We start from the raw sequence: 13,068 nt of genomic DNA, 5'->3' as shown, positions 1-13,068 counted from the left end.
TCCTTACAATGTGTATGATAATCAAGGTGGGCCATTTCCAGCACAAATCAAGGCCCACCTTGATCATCATACACATTGTAAGGAGAGCGATCACTTTAGATAAGCTATTACCAGCAGGAGAGTGGGGTGGGAGGAGAGAAAACCTTTTGAAGTGATAAACACCCATTTTTTCATGATCTGTGTGTATAAAAACATCCTCACTGCATTTTCCACTTTTATGCATCCGATGAAGTGGGCTGTAGCGCATGAAAGCTTATGCTCAAATAAATTGGTTAGTCTCTAAGGTGCCACAAGTACTCCTTTTCTATTTCCTTAAGTACCCTCACACCTTCTTGTCAACTGTCTAAATGGGCCATCTTGATTATCACTACAAAAGTTTTTTTTTCTCCTGCTGATAATAGCTCATCTTAACTAATTAGCCTCCCACAGTTTGTATGGTAACTTCCAACTTGTGTGTGCAGGGCGCGGGGTGGTGCTTCCCTCCTCGGGCTCCCCGGGGGAAGGCGGGCCGGGTGACCCTCGCCAGAGGAGGGTCCGGCTGCCTCCTTTCCTCTCCCCTCTCCGAGACTGTGTGTGTGTTACTATATGTTCCATTCTATGCATCCGATGAAGTGGGCTGTAACCCACGAAAGCTTATGCTCAAATAAATTGGTTAGTCTCTAAGGTGCCACAAGTACTCCTTTTCTTTTTGCGAATACAGACTGACACGGCTGCTACTCTGAAACCTGTCAATAAAATAAAAACCAGCAGGATCTTATTAAAGGGGATAAGACAAGATGTCACATTTATTGTGAATACAGAAAGAATTGTAGTAGGCAGTCAGTTATAGCTATAACATTTCATTCAGTTTCACATTCATTCACACATTCGTTCATACACACACACAGGTTCTGCAGCGGCTGTATAGTTACCAGTCCTGAATGTAGCTTGAGTCCGTGGCTTGGTTTCATAGCTTTTGGCGGCTAACTGGCCAGGCAAGCCGGGCACAAGGAAAAGCTGGGTCTCTGTTGGGCATGCATCGATGCCCTTCCATGTTGGCAGCAGAATGTTACCCTTCAAAGTCTTCCATCTCACCCATCCTTTTTGTAGGCTTTAGTTTGAATCCAAAGTCTATAGGTCTTGGTGTGTCACGCTGCCTCTGGGTCCACTGTGATTGATTGATCACCTGTCAATTGCAGACATGACTTTCAGCCTAGGACCTGGCTTTGATGTTTCTTCAATTGTACTTTTTGTTCTTTTCTTTTTGATGGTGGACTCCTCTTACTTTGTCAGTGGCTCATGAAAGCTTATGCTCAAATAAATTTGTTAGTCTCTAACATTTGTTAGTTTCTAAGGTGCCACAAGTACTCCTTTTCTTTTTGCGAATACAGACTAACACGGCTGCTACTCTGAAATTTGTCAGGGCTGTTGTCTGCATTTTCAGCGGTTGGGCATTTACGCTTTATTTCATCAGGACAGGCTGGGCTGGAGGTTGATTCCGTCATCCATACATACCTCATTCACATATCTAAACCAAACTAATAAGATTACAGCAGGGTTTTGCAAAAATGAAGGTTGCAGCAAGCTTTTACAAAATGAAGTGAGCATTTTAAAATGGAGTTTGGGACAAGTTAAAATGGAGTTTGAGTTACAATATAGACAAGTATAATGAATGGCAAAAAGTGAGCAGAAGTTACAATGTTGAAACAGTGTAAGTTTCAGCGATTTAAGCAGTAATTGGATCGAAAGTGAAACTCAGTTAGCCAGTTATTGGGGTAACTGGTTTTATGAATGAATGGTTTTTTCATTCATAAAACTTTGCTTATGAAGTGTTATTAATAAAGTGAACTAAAAACAATTTCATTGATCAGTTCTACATGTCCAGTCTAGCTTTTTCAAATAAATCAGTCTTCCACTTTCCATTTGGGACACTTTCTCTGTAATAGACATTAGTTTGGAAGCTTTTCTGATATTTGGCCATAACCTAAACTTACTCAGTGTCACCCATTTACTCCTAAAAGGAAAAGGAGTACTTCTGGCACCTTAGAGACTAACAAATTTATTTGAGCAAGTACTCCTTTTCTTTTTGCGAATACAGACTAACACGGCTGCTACTCTGAAACCATTTACTCCTAGTTACCTTGAATTTCTGCTGTGTGAGAAATTGGAGTCAGTTCTTCTTAGGTATTTGGAGTTTTGTAAATGATTAAAACCACCCTTTTAGCCAAACTTTTAATCTTTATTTACAAATTGTTTCCAACAAATACTAAAATTTCTTGTTAGTTTTATAATTCTTACAGTCCTAGGTAATTGAGTATTGTAGTCTACTAGTTTATTTTTTGTTAAATAATTCTGACTTTGCTATCACATTCCTAGGGAGTTAAAATATAAATGTCAAGGGCCAGAATGTCAGCTGATGTAAATTCACATAGCATTATTCATTTCAGTGACCACAGATTTGCTATACCGATTTATACAAACTGAAAATCTGATGCCAAATGTATTTTAGTAATATGTTGTGCTTTTTCTGAGCATTAGTCAGTAGTTAAAAGCACCTGACACAGTTTTCATAAGGCATGAACTTTGGGATAGAAGAACTTGAAAAAAATGCAGCGGTCCAATTAACCTGTTTACCTGGACTAGTTGTGCCCATCACATTTAAGCTGGAAATCGTGTTAGAACAGGCTTTCTCATGACACTTCTGGTCCTCCTGCTTTTGGTAGGGCCAAAAAAAACATGAAAACCCAGACTTTTCAAATCACATTCTAGTGCTCCCTCTTCTGTCTAAAATCAGCAAGTACAGAGGCTTATGCAATATGGGGGGAAATGCAAGTTTAGTGCCAAGTCATTTGAACTCCTGCAAACTATTTGAACTTTTGCTAAGGCTATGGTTAATTCTTGAACTGCAAAGGAACATCCAAAGCTGTCAGCCACTACCTCTTTGGTATTTACTACCCACATTGTGATATCGTGGTAATTGTAATGAGTGATACTCTAAAGATTGCTAGGACAGCAAGTAGGTAATAAGAAAAGGAGTACTTGTGGCACCTTAGAGACTAACCAATTTATTTGAGCATGAGCTTTCGTGAGCTACAGCTCACTTCATCAGATCACTTCACATCTGATGAAGTGAGCTGTACTTCACATCTGATGAAGTGAGCTGTAGCTCACGAAAGCTCATGCTCAAATAAATTGGTTAGTCTCTAAGGTGCCACAAGTACTCCTTTTCTTTTTGCGAATACAGACTAACACGGCTGTTCCTCTGAAACCAAGTAGGTAATGACTCTCTGGAGATCATGGTAAAGTAAAGCAGTAAAAAGACAGCATAATTTAAATGTCACACAAGTTTAATTTTTGGAAGAAGTTATTCTTTTCAGGTAGTTCCTGTTTCACTCATATTTTCAAATACCTTTAATAAAAAAAAAAAGCTCAAATGTAAGAATTAATTATATTTGAATATGCATTCAAAGTGGTTTACCTGACAGATATTAGGTGCCTGAAATTTGTAATATATGTAAAAATCAGAGAGAGGGACATATGAGTGACAGATGAGTTCCTTTTGTTAAACTGTACTGCTTTTATATATAAATGCATTTCATACTTAGGACGTTTCAAAGCTTTTTTTCCATTTATTTCAGAACCGGGGCTAAGTATGCCTAGTGATACTTCACTCTCTCCAGCAAGTCAGAACTCTCCATATTGTATGACTCCAGTGTCACAAGGCTCACCTGCCAGTTCAGGGATAGGTAGTCCAATGGCATCTTCAACAATCACTAAAATCCACAGCAAGAGATTCAGAGAGTAAGAGCTTTGAATTACTCAACTTGAATTCTAAAAGTGTATTCTAGTCAAATGTATTTTCTAACTGTATTTGAATTTAGTGGACTCTTGTAAGTTGTTGGTGAACGTAAGTAAGCACTACTCGCTGGCACTTTGCACCCTCTGTTTCTTTCTTGCTTGTCATGGGGCAGGTTATAATATTCCTGAGGGATTTCCTTCAGCTAAGATGCTGCTTTTAAGAAATGGAGTGGGCAGAAAAGTCATTTCAAATGAAGGGCAACTTTGAGTTTTGGGGAGCTGGAAACTCTGTTACAATCCACCCCTACTACAGTGGAATTACCACTAACCAGTGCTCGCTCGAAAGCATCCCTTATTGATTATCAGATTTGATCAAGGAATAGTGAATTGTAAAATATAAGTGTGTATGAGCTATCCTCTTTTAATATGTGGGCTCTGGGTGGGTGGGTTGTATACTGACAATGTATTTCACTGTGGTTTCATTTTGAACACTTTCAGAATATCCTTACATTGTTTTAGGTGTACAGTTCTTTAACTTCTAAATAAATGTATTTAGTATACTTGGCACAAGTAACAAATGATTTCTTTCTGCCAAAAATCATTTAAAGGCACACAGCAATGAGAGACGCTGCTGAATTTGCTAATGGTAAAATGTGATGGTTTCTGAATTGACAGGTATTGTAATCAAGTTCTAAGTAAAGAAATAGACGAGTGTGTGACTTTGCTATTGCAAGAGCTTGTCAGCTTCCAGGAACGCATTTACCAAAAGGATCCCATGAGAGCTAAAGCAAGGAGAAGGCTTGTTATGGGTTTGCGTGAGGTTACTAAGCACATGAAGTTAAACAAGATAAAATGTGTGATCATTTCTCCTAACTGTGAAAAAATCCAGTCAAAAGGTACATGTGCTTTAATAAGAAATATTTTAGTGTATAAATGCTACGTGTATATTGCATTTTCCCCAACACTACCAGTGATGCTAACCTTGTTAATCCATGATGTTGACTCCTCAGTCATTTTAAGCATCTTCCATGCTGTCCCATAAGCATGACAGGTCATCTTTCAATTCCATTGTAAAGCTGCCACACTCTGCTTTGGGCCCATTTCTTTAACTACAGGAAGCAATGGGGCAGGAATTGTGCCTTCCTGTATGTGGGACTGGGGACTGTGCCTAGTATATTTCAGACACTACGGGAATGCAGATGATAACTTCCTGAGATATGTAAGAGAAGGAAAAGATCTATTAAGATACAAAGAATCCAGTTTCATAAAGTTTCTGCTTTAGTACTCCTGTGTAATGGTGCTGTGTAATACAGCACCATTAGAGGGTTCCGAGCATTGTTAAGTGTACAGATTAACTGATCGTATTCAGTAAATACCTGCTTGTTTTATTCAAGTACAATCAAGTCTAACTTACTGCATGTACACTGCATTCAAAGCCTTACTGTTTTCATGGCTTAATCTAAATATCTGGTGGCTAACTATGTGTACTAAAGTTTTAGCTGATAGCCACTGACACAAACTGGAATACTGGATTGGACTAACGTGCACTAGTAAAGATAACTGTTCTAAGCTTTAGCTTAGTGTTATTTTTTTATCCTAAGGTGGATTGGATGAAGCTCTGTATAATGTAATAGCCATGGCACGAGAGCAAGAGATTCCTTTTGTCTTTGCACTTGGACGTAAAGCTCTTGGTCGTTGTGTGAACAAACTAGTTCCTGTTAGTGTGGTGGGAATCTTCAACTATTCAGGTGCTGAGGTAAGCAATTCATTTCTGAATAGATAGCTGAAATAGTTAAAGCCGTTTCAATTTTTTTCTCATGTAATACATGTTTACAAACTTTGTTCACTGCCCTTGGGCTCACAAGCTAGCATGCATGCATACATACATACAGTGAAACCCCACTATAACGTGATAATTGGGGTCCAAAAAATTCGATTGCGATAAATGCGGGGTCACTTTATAGCGGGGTTACAAAAATTTACCATTTCAAGCCAGTCAGTTTAAGTCTTGTTAAAAAAACAACGGTTGTCACAGCATGTTTTAAACACAAAAGTAGTAATTTAATTACCTGTACATGAAAGAAACATGTGAAATCAACTAATCATTGCGCACAGTGCAAAGTCAATCTGGTTGTATGACTCCATAATTTTAAATGTCATCACTTCTTAAAAAATCTATCTAGTGTGGTCTGCTTATTTGCCGCAGACTGTTGCATTCTGGCAAAGTCAAGAATGCTTCTGAGTTGGAGGATTTTGATGCTGTCCATGTCTTGAGTTTCCAGCCACCTCAAACTGGCTTCTAGGTGCTTCACTGGCTCGGACACTTTTGATGGGAGAGTTGAGGTGCCGTGTTTGTCATTAGCACCACTGGTTTCGGGCTCTGGTGGTGCAGCTTCATTCTTCCCGCTGACATTTGCAACAATTTCGTCATCTGAGATGTGTTCATATATGGGGCAGATGTCATCTGCTTAAAACCAGTTGAGGATCTCATGATGACAGTGCTCATATTCTCTGAGTGCTTCTTTGGCTAAATGTAAATCGTCTTCAGTGAATCTTGTAAATTCAGGCTTGTCGTTGTTACCATCATCGTGTGTAGATGATGGAAAAGCTGGAGCAAGACCCTTTTATCCAGTATCGTTCAATGCAATGTGCAGAGATAGCATCCCAGGCTTTCCCACCGAGGTGACAGACTTCTTTCAAGTTGAGTGACGCCAGTGATGTGTCCACGGAGGAGTTGTTATCTGCTACCATCTGCTTGATCATTTTGCAATGATAGTTTTGCTTAAATACCGATATGATGCCTTGGTCCAGTGGCTGGATTTCTGATGTAGTTTTCTTTGGGAGATAAGAGCCTTTAATCTTGCTGTCATCACTGACAAGATTTTCCGCTGGGGGGTGGGCAGGGCAATTATCCAGAAGGAGGAGAGCTTTTTGCTCCTGCTTGAGTTTTTGCAAAGGAGCCCGAACAGCTGGCATGAAAGTTTTATGGAACCAGTCTTAAAATATGGAGCTTTTCATCCATGCATTCTTGCTGTTGGTGTATTCAAAGGGAAGATTAACATGATGAAAACATGTGGGAGACCTCGCTTTTCCGATCATCAGAGGTCTGACTTTGTGGCTGCCAGACTTGTTGACGCAAAACAAGAGTGACTCAGTCCTTCCTCTGCTTAAAGCCTTCTCGTTTGTGACTATCAGTCCTGGGTGTGATCGGATAACATTTTAAAGCATAAACCAGTCTCGTTGCAGTTGTAAACTTGATCGGCTGTGTAGCAACCTTCCTCCGGCAACTTTTTAAGCTCAATTGGGTAGGAATCGGCAGCCTCTTTATCAGCTGAGAGGATTTCCCCAAACACAAGAACTTGGGTTATAGAGTGCCTTTTCTTGAATCTGTCTAGCCAGCCGTTATTTGCCTTACATTTGGATTCATTTGCATTGATAAGGCAATCAAATTTCTCTGCTTGAGCTTTCAGAATAGGGCCAGAAATGGGAACTCCTTCTGAGTGAACCTGGACAAACCATTGGTACAAGGCTGAATCTTGCTTTCGTCCTCAGCAAACTTGACCTTTTTACGCTGTAAACCAGTTTCCTCTTCAAGAATGCAGGGTAGGCTACGGAGCTTTTCTTCTTCTTTTTTCCACCCTCACAGAGTGGACTCGTGAATTCCTATGTCTCTAGGAAGCTGTGTTTGTTGTTTGCCCTTCTTTAGTTGATCCAGGGCGTACAATTTCTCTTGGGCAGAAAATGACCTGAGTTTGTGAACTGGCATATCCATAACGGAAGAATGCAGTTTGTTTATAAATATCGTAAAAAAAGTATTCTGGCAAAACATGAACAGTATTACGGCCTTAAAGGGGAGCCAACTTATGATTGCGTTATATCCGAACTCACGTTATCACGGTGCACGTTATTGTGAGGTTTTACTATACGTACAGAGTGCTGACTGGCATTGGATGTCAATTTTATCTTGGCCTATTTATTGTAAAGTTGCTTATCTCTTTAAATTTGACATGCTGCTCTGTCAATTCTGTGATGTCAGATTTGTCACATCTAAATCCTCTTCTTCCTCTATATCTTTGGAACATGCTGGCAGACATCTTTTGAAGTGCCAGCTGAAATGACCTGGAATGTCTAGGACTGTAAGGCGTGCCAGCATCTTGAAATAAGGCAACAGTTGGCCTGTTAAAAAGATTGGGAGGTCTTTGAAGGAGGTCTTGGGAGGCCTCAAAGGAGCACTGGTACCAAGGGCATCTACCAGCTACCTAAATTCCTCATATTTTCATCAAAGCTGTATGCTTCTGCTTCATTGGGTCTGCACACCTTGGGAGGGTTGTGGGTTGCCATCATATTAGATGTGACCTGTGCATGTATCATATCATCCTGGCCTGTGATCAGAGGCGATGCGGTGCGGCTGAGATGGCATGCGGGGTCATATGTCCATCCGTTTCCCCCCCGTCCCCTCCCCGATTTAACTGCTTGGCTTGTACTGAGCATGCTCACATGGACCGAGCATGCTGAGTAACATCTGCTGAAGCTGCTGCCCTCACTCTGCCCTTATTTATGCCCCTGCATTATCGGCAGGTATGGATCATTTCTGCCTGTGATATAACCATTCCAACCCTGTAGGTACAACTCATCTATTGCCTGCACTAAAACTAGGATGATAAGCTTTTCCTCCATCTGTTGGGAAAAACAGTGAGGGGGAAAAAAGCCAATTTTTGAAAATGAAACAGAACAAAAACTGTATCTCACGTTGTTGTAAACACATTTATTCTTTAAAAACTAAAAAGGGCACTCATTGTCCAAAATGAAAAGCTTGCAGTTCTAAGGGAAATATAATCAAATCCTCCATTCGAACTAATTAGGCCTACCATTCTTTCTTTCTTTTGTCTGCTCTCAGATAAGATACAGTTTCCACAACCCACAGATTTTTTTTTTGTCCAGCTTTATGCCTATGAAGTTTCAACCAAAGCAGTCTGAGTGTGCCAAAAACACACTCAGTTGATAACTGAGTTGCCTGGAGTGGTATGTGAGAGTCTTCTTCTAAAAATTGACAAGTCTGAATGTCTGTTCTAACATCTGTGACTTTACTTATTTGGTGGATGCAACAAACTGACAAACAAAGAGATTTGGGGTATAAATAGAAAAGGAGTACTTGTGGCACCTAAGGGTATGTCTACACTACAAAATTAGGTCGAATTTATAGAAGTCTGTTTTTTAGAAATCGGTTTTATATATTCGAGTGTATGTGTCCCCACAGAAAATGCTCTAAGTGCATTAACTCGGCGGAGTGCTTCCACAGTACCGAGGCTAGAGTCGACTTCCGGAGCATTGCACTGTGGGTAGCTACCCCACAGTTCCCGCAGTCTCCGCTGCCCATTGGAATTCTGGGTTGAGATCCCAGTGCCTGATGGGGCTAAAACATTGTCGCGGGTGGTTCTGGGTACATGTCGTCAGGCCCCCCGTTCCCTCCCTCCCTCCGTGAAAGCAAGGGCAGACAATCGTTTCGCGCCTTTTTTCCTGAGTTACCTGTGCAGACGCCATACCACGGCAAGCATGGAGCCCGCTCAGGTAACCGTCACCGTATGTCTCCTGGGTGCTGGCAGATGCGGTACGGCATTGCTACACAGTAGCAGCAACCAATTGCCTTCTGGCAGCAGATGGTGCAGTACGACTAGTAGCCGTCCTCGTCGTGTCCGAGGTGCTCCTGGCCATGTCGGCCGGGAGCGCCTGGGCAGACATGGGTGCAGGGACTAAATTTGGAGTGACTTGACCAGGTCATTCTCTTTAGTTCTGCAGTCAGTCCTATTGAACCGTCTTATGGTGAGCAGGCAGGCGATACGGATTGCTAGCAGTCATACTGTACCATCTTCTGCCGGGCAGGCAAGAGATGAGGATGGCTAGCAGTCGTATTGTACCATCTTCTGCCGAGCAGCCATGAGATGTGGATGGCATGCAATCCTTCTGCACCGTCTGCTGCCAGCCAAAGATGTAAAAGATAGATGGAGTGGATCAAAACAAGAAATAGACCAGATTTATTCTGTACTCATTTGCTTCCCCCCCTCCCCTGTCTAGGGGACTCATTCCTCTAGGTCACACTGCAGTCACTCACAGAGAAGGTGCAGTGAGGTAAATCTAGCCATGTATCAATCAGAGGCCAGGCTAACCTCCTTGTTCCAATAAGAACAATAACTTAGGTGCACCATTTCTTATTGGAACCCTCCATGAAGTCCTGCCTGAAATACTCCTTGATGTAAAGACACCCGCTTTGTTGATTTTAGCTCCCTGAAGCCAACCCTGTAAGCCGTGTCGTCAGTCGCCCCTCCCTCCGTCAGAGCAACGGCAGACAATTGTTCCGCGCCTTTTTTCTGTGCGGACGCCATACCAAGGCAAGCATGGAGGCCGCTCAGCTCACTTTGGCAATTAGGAGCACATTAAACACCACACGCATTATCCAGCAGTATATGCAGCACCAGAACCTGGCAAAGCGATACCGGGCGAGGAGGCGACGTCAGCACGGTCACGTGAGTGATCAGGACATGGACACAGATTTCTCTGAAAGCATGGGCCCTGCCAATGCATGCATCATGGTGCTAATGGGGCAGGTTCATGCTGTGGAATGCCGATTCTGGGCTCGGGAAACAAGCACAGACTGGTGGGACCGCATAGTGTTGCAGGTCTGGGACGATTCCCAGTGGCTGCGAAACTTTTGCATGCGTAAGGGCACTTTCATGGAACTTTGTGACTTGCTTTCCCCTGCCCTGAGGCGCATGAATACCAAGATGAGAGCAGCCCTCACAGTTGAGAAGCGAGTGGCGATAGCCCTGTGGAAGCTTGCAACGCCAGACAGCTACCGGTCAGTTGGGAATCAATTTGGAGTGAGCAAATCTACTGTTGGGGCTGCTGTGATGCAAGTAGCCCACGCAATCAAAGATCTGCTGATATCAAGGGTAGTGACCCTGGGAAATGTGCAGGTCATAGTGGATGGCTTTGCTGCAATGGGATTCCCTAACTGTGGTGGGGCCATAGACGGAACCCATATCCCTATCTTGGCACCGGAGCACCAAGCCGCCGAGTACATAAACCACAAGGGGTACTTTTCAATAGTGCTGCAAACTCTGGTGGATCACAAGGGACGTTTCACCAACATCAACGTGGGATGGCCGGGAAAGGTACATGACGCTCGCATCTTCAGGAACTCTGGTCTGTTTCAAAAGCTGCAGGAAGGGACTTTATTCCCAGACCAGAAAATAACCGTTGGGGATGTTGAAATGCCTATAGTTATCCTTGGGGACCCAGCCTACTCCTTAATGCCATGGCTCATGAAGCCGTACGCAGGCAGCCTGGACAGTAGTCAGGAGCTGTTCAACTACAGGCTGAGCAAGTGCAGAATGGTGGTAGAATGTGCGTTTGGACGTTTAAAGGCGCGCTGGCGCAGTTTACTGACTCGCTTAGACCTCAGCAAAACCAGTATTCCCACTGTTATTACTGCTTGCTGTGTGCTCCACAATATCTGTGAGAGTAAGGGGGAGCCGTTTATGGCGGGGTGGAAGGTTGAGGCAAATCGCCTGGCTGCTGGTTACGCGCAGCCAGACACCAGGGCGGTTAGAAGAGCACAGGAGGGCGCGGTACGCATCAGAGAAGCTTTGAAAATCAGTTTCATGACTGGCCAGGCTACGGTGTGAAAGTTCTCCTTGTTTCTCCTTGATGAAACCCCCCGCCCCTTGGTTCACTCTACTTCCCTGTAAGCTAACCACCCTCCCCTCCTCCCTTCGATCACTGCTTGCAGAGGCAATAAAGTCATTGTTGCTTCACATTCATGCATTCTTTATTCATTCATCACACAAATAGGGAGATGACTACCAAGGTAGCCCGGGATGGGTGGTGGAGGAGGGAAGGAAAATGCCACACAGCACTTTAAGCACAGCACTTTAAAAGTTTACAACTTTAAAATTTATTGAATGCCAGCCTTCTTTTTTTTGGGCAATCCTCTGTGGCGGAGTGGCTGGTTGGCCAGTGGCCCCCCCAGCGCATTCTTGGGCGTCTGGGTGTGGAGGCTATGGAACTTGGGGAGGAGGGCGGTTGGTTACACATGGGCTGTAGTGGCAGTCTGTGCTCCAGCTGCCTTTGCTGCAGCTCAACCATACACTGGAGCATACTGGTTTGGTCCTGCAGCAGCCTCAGCATTGAATCCTGCCTCCTCTCATCACGCTGCCGCCACATTTGAGCTTCAGCCCTGTCTTCAGCCCGCCACTTACTCTCTTCAGCCCGCCACCTCTCCTCCCGGTCATTTTGTGCTTTTCTGCACTCTGACCTTATTTGCCTCCACGTGTTTGTCTGTGGTCTGTCAGTGTGGGAGGACAGCATGAGCTCGGAGAACATTTCATCTCGAGTGCGTTTTTTTTTCTTTCTAAGCTTCACTAGCCTCTGGGAAGGAGAAGATCCTGTGATCATTGAAACACATGCAGCTGGTGGAGAGAAAAAAAAAGGGACAGCGGTATTTAAAAAGACACATTTTATAAAACAGTGGCTACACTCTTTTTCAGGGTAAACCTTGCTGTTAACATTACATACATAGCACATGTGCTTTCATTACAAGGTTGCATTTTGCCTCCCCCCTCCCTGTGGCTAACAGCGGGGAACATTTCTGTTTAGCGACAGGCAAACAGCCCAGCAGGAATGGGCTCCTCTGAGTGTCCCCTGAAGAAAAGCACTCTATTTCAACCAGGTGACCATGAATTATATCTCACTCTCCTGAGGATAACACAGAGAGATAAAGAACGGATGTTGTTTGAACGCCAGCAAACATACACTGCAATCTTTGTTGTACAGTGATTCCAGAGTATGTGTTACTGGCCTGGAGTGGTAAAGTGTCCTACCATGAAGGACGCAATAAGGCTGCCCTCCCCAGAAACCTTTTGCAAAGGCTTTGGGACTACATCCAGGAGAGCCGCGAATGCCAGGGCAAAGTAATCCTTTCACATGCTTGCTTTTAAACCATGTATAGTATTTTAAAAGGTACACTCACCAGAGGTCCCTTCTCCGCCTGCTGGGTCCAGGAGGCAGCCTTGGGTGGGTTCGGGGGGTACTGGCTCCAGGTCCAGGGTGAGAAACAGTTCCTGGCTGTCGGGAAAACCGGTTTCTCTGCTTGCTTGCTGTGAGCTATCTACAACCTCATCATCATCTTCTTCGTCCACAAAACCTGCTTCCGTATTGCCTCCATCTCCATTGAAGGAGTCAAACAACACGGCTGGGGTAGTGGTGGCTGAACCCCCTAAAATGGCATGCAGCTCA

The 13,068-nt window shown here is 43.5% G+C and overlaps 1 protein-coding gene across 3 annotated transcripts in view; it reads left to right on the top strand.

Annotated features, from left to right (window-relative positions):
• SECISBP2L (SECIS binding protein 2 like) overlaps nucleotides 1-13,068 on the top strand; it is a 55,110-nt gene that overhangs the window by 31,474 nt on the left and 10,568 nt on the right. For all 3 annotated transcript variants that reach the window (XM_048866317.2, XM_048866319.2, XM_048866318.2), the window contains exons 14-16: nucleotides 3,618-3,780; nucleotides 4,453-4,673; nucleotides 5,379-5,533. In XM_048866317.2, the coding sequence (XP_048722274.1) occupies nucleotides 3,618-3,780; nucleotides 4,453-4,673; nucleotides 5,379-5,533 (539 nt within the window). The remainder of the gene's footprint in view (nucleotides 1-3,617; nucleotides 3,781-4,452; nucleotides 4,674-5,378; nucleotides 5,534-13,068) is intronic.

This window comes from Caretta caretta, chromosome 10, assembly GCF_965140235.1.
Source record: "Caretta caretta isolate rCarCar2 chromosome 10, rCarCar1.hap1, whole genome shotgun sequence".
Lineage (NCBI taxonomy): Eukaryota > Metazoa > Chordata > Testudines > Cheloniidae > Caretta > Caretta caretta.
This window is presented reverse-complemented; position numbering and strand designations above follow the sequence as displayed.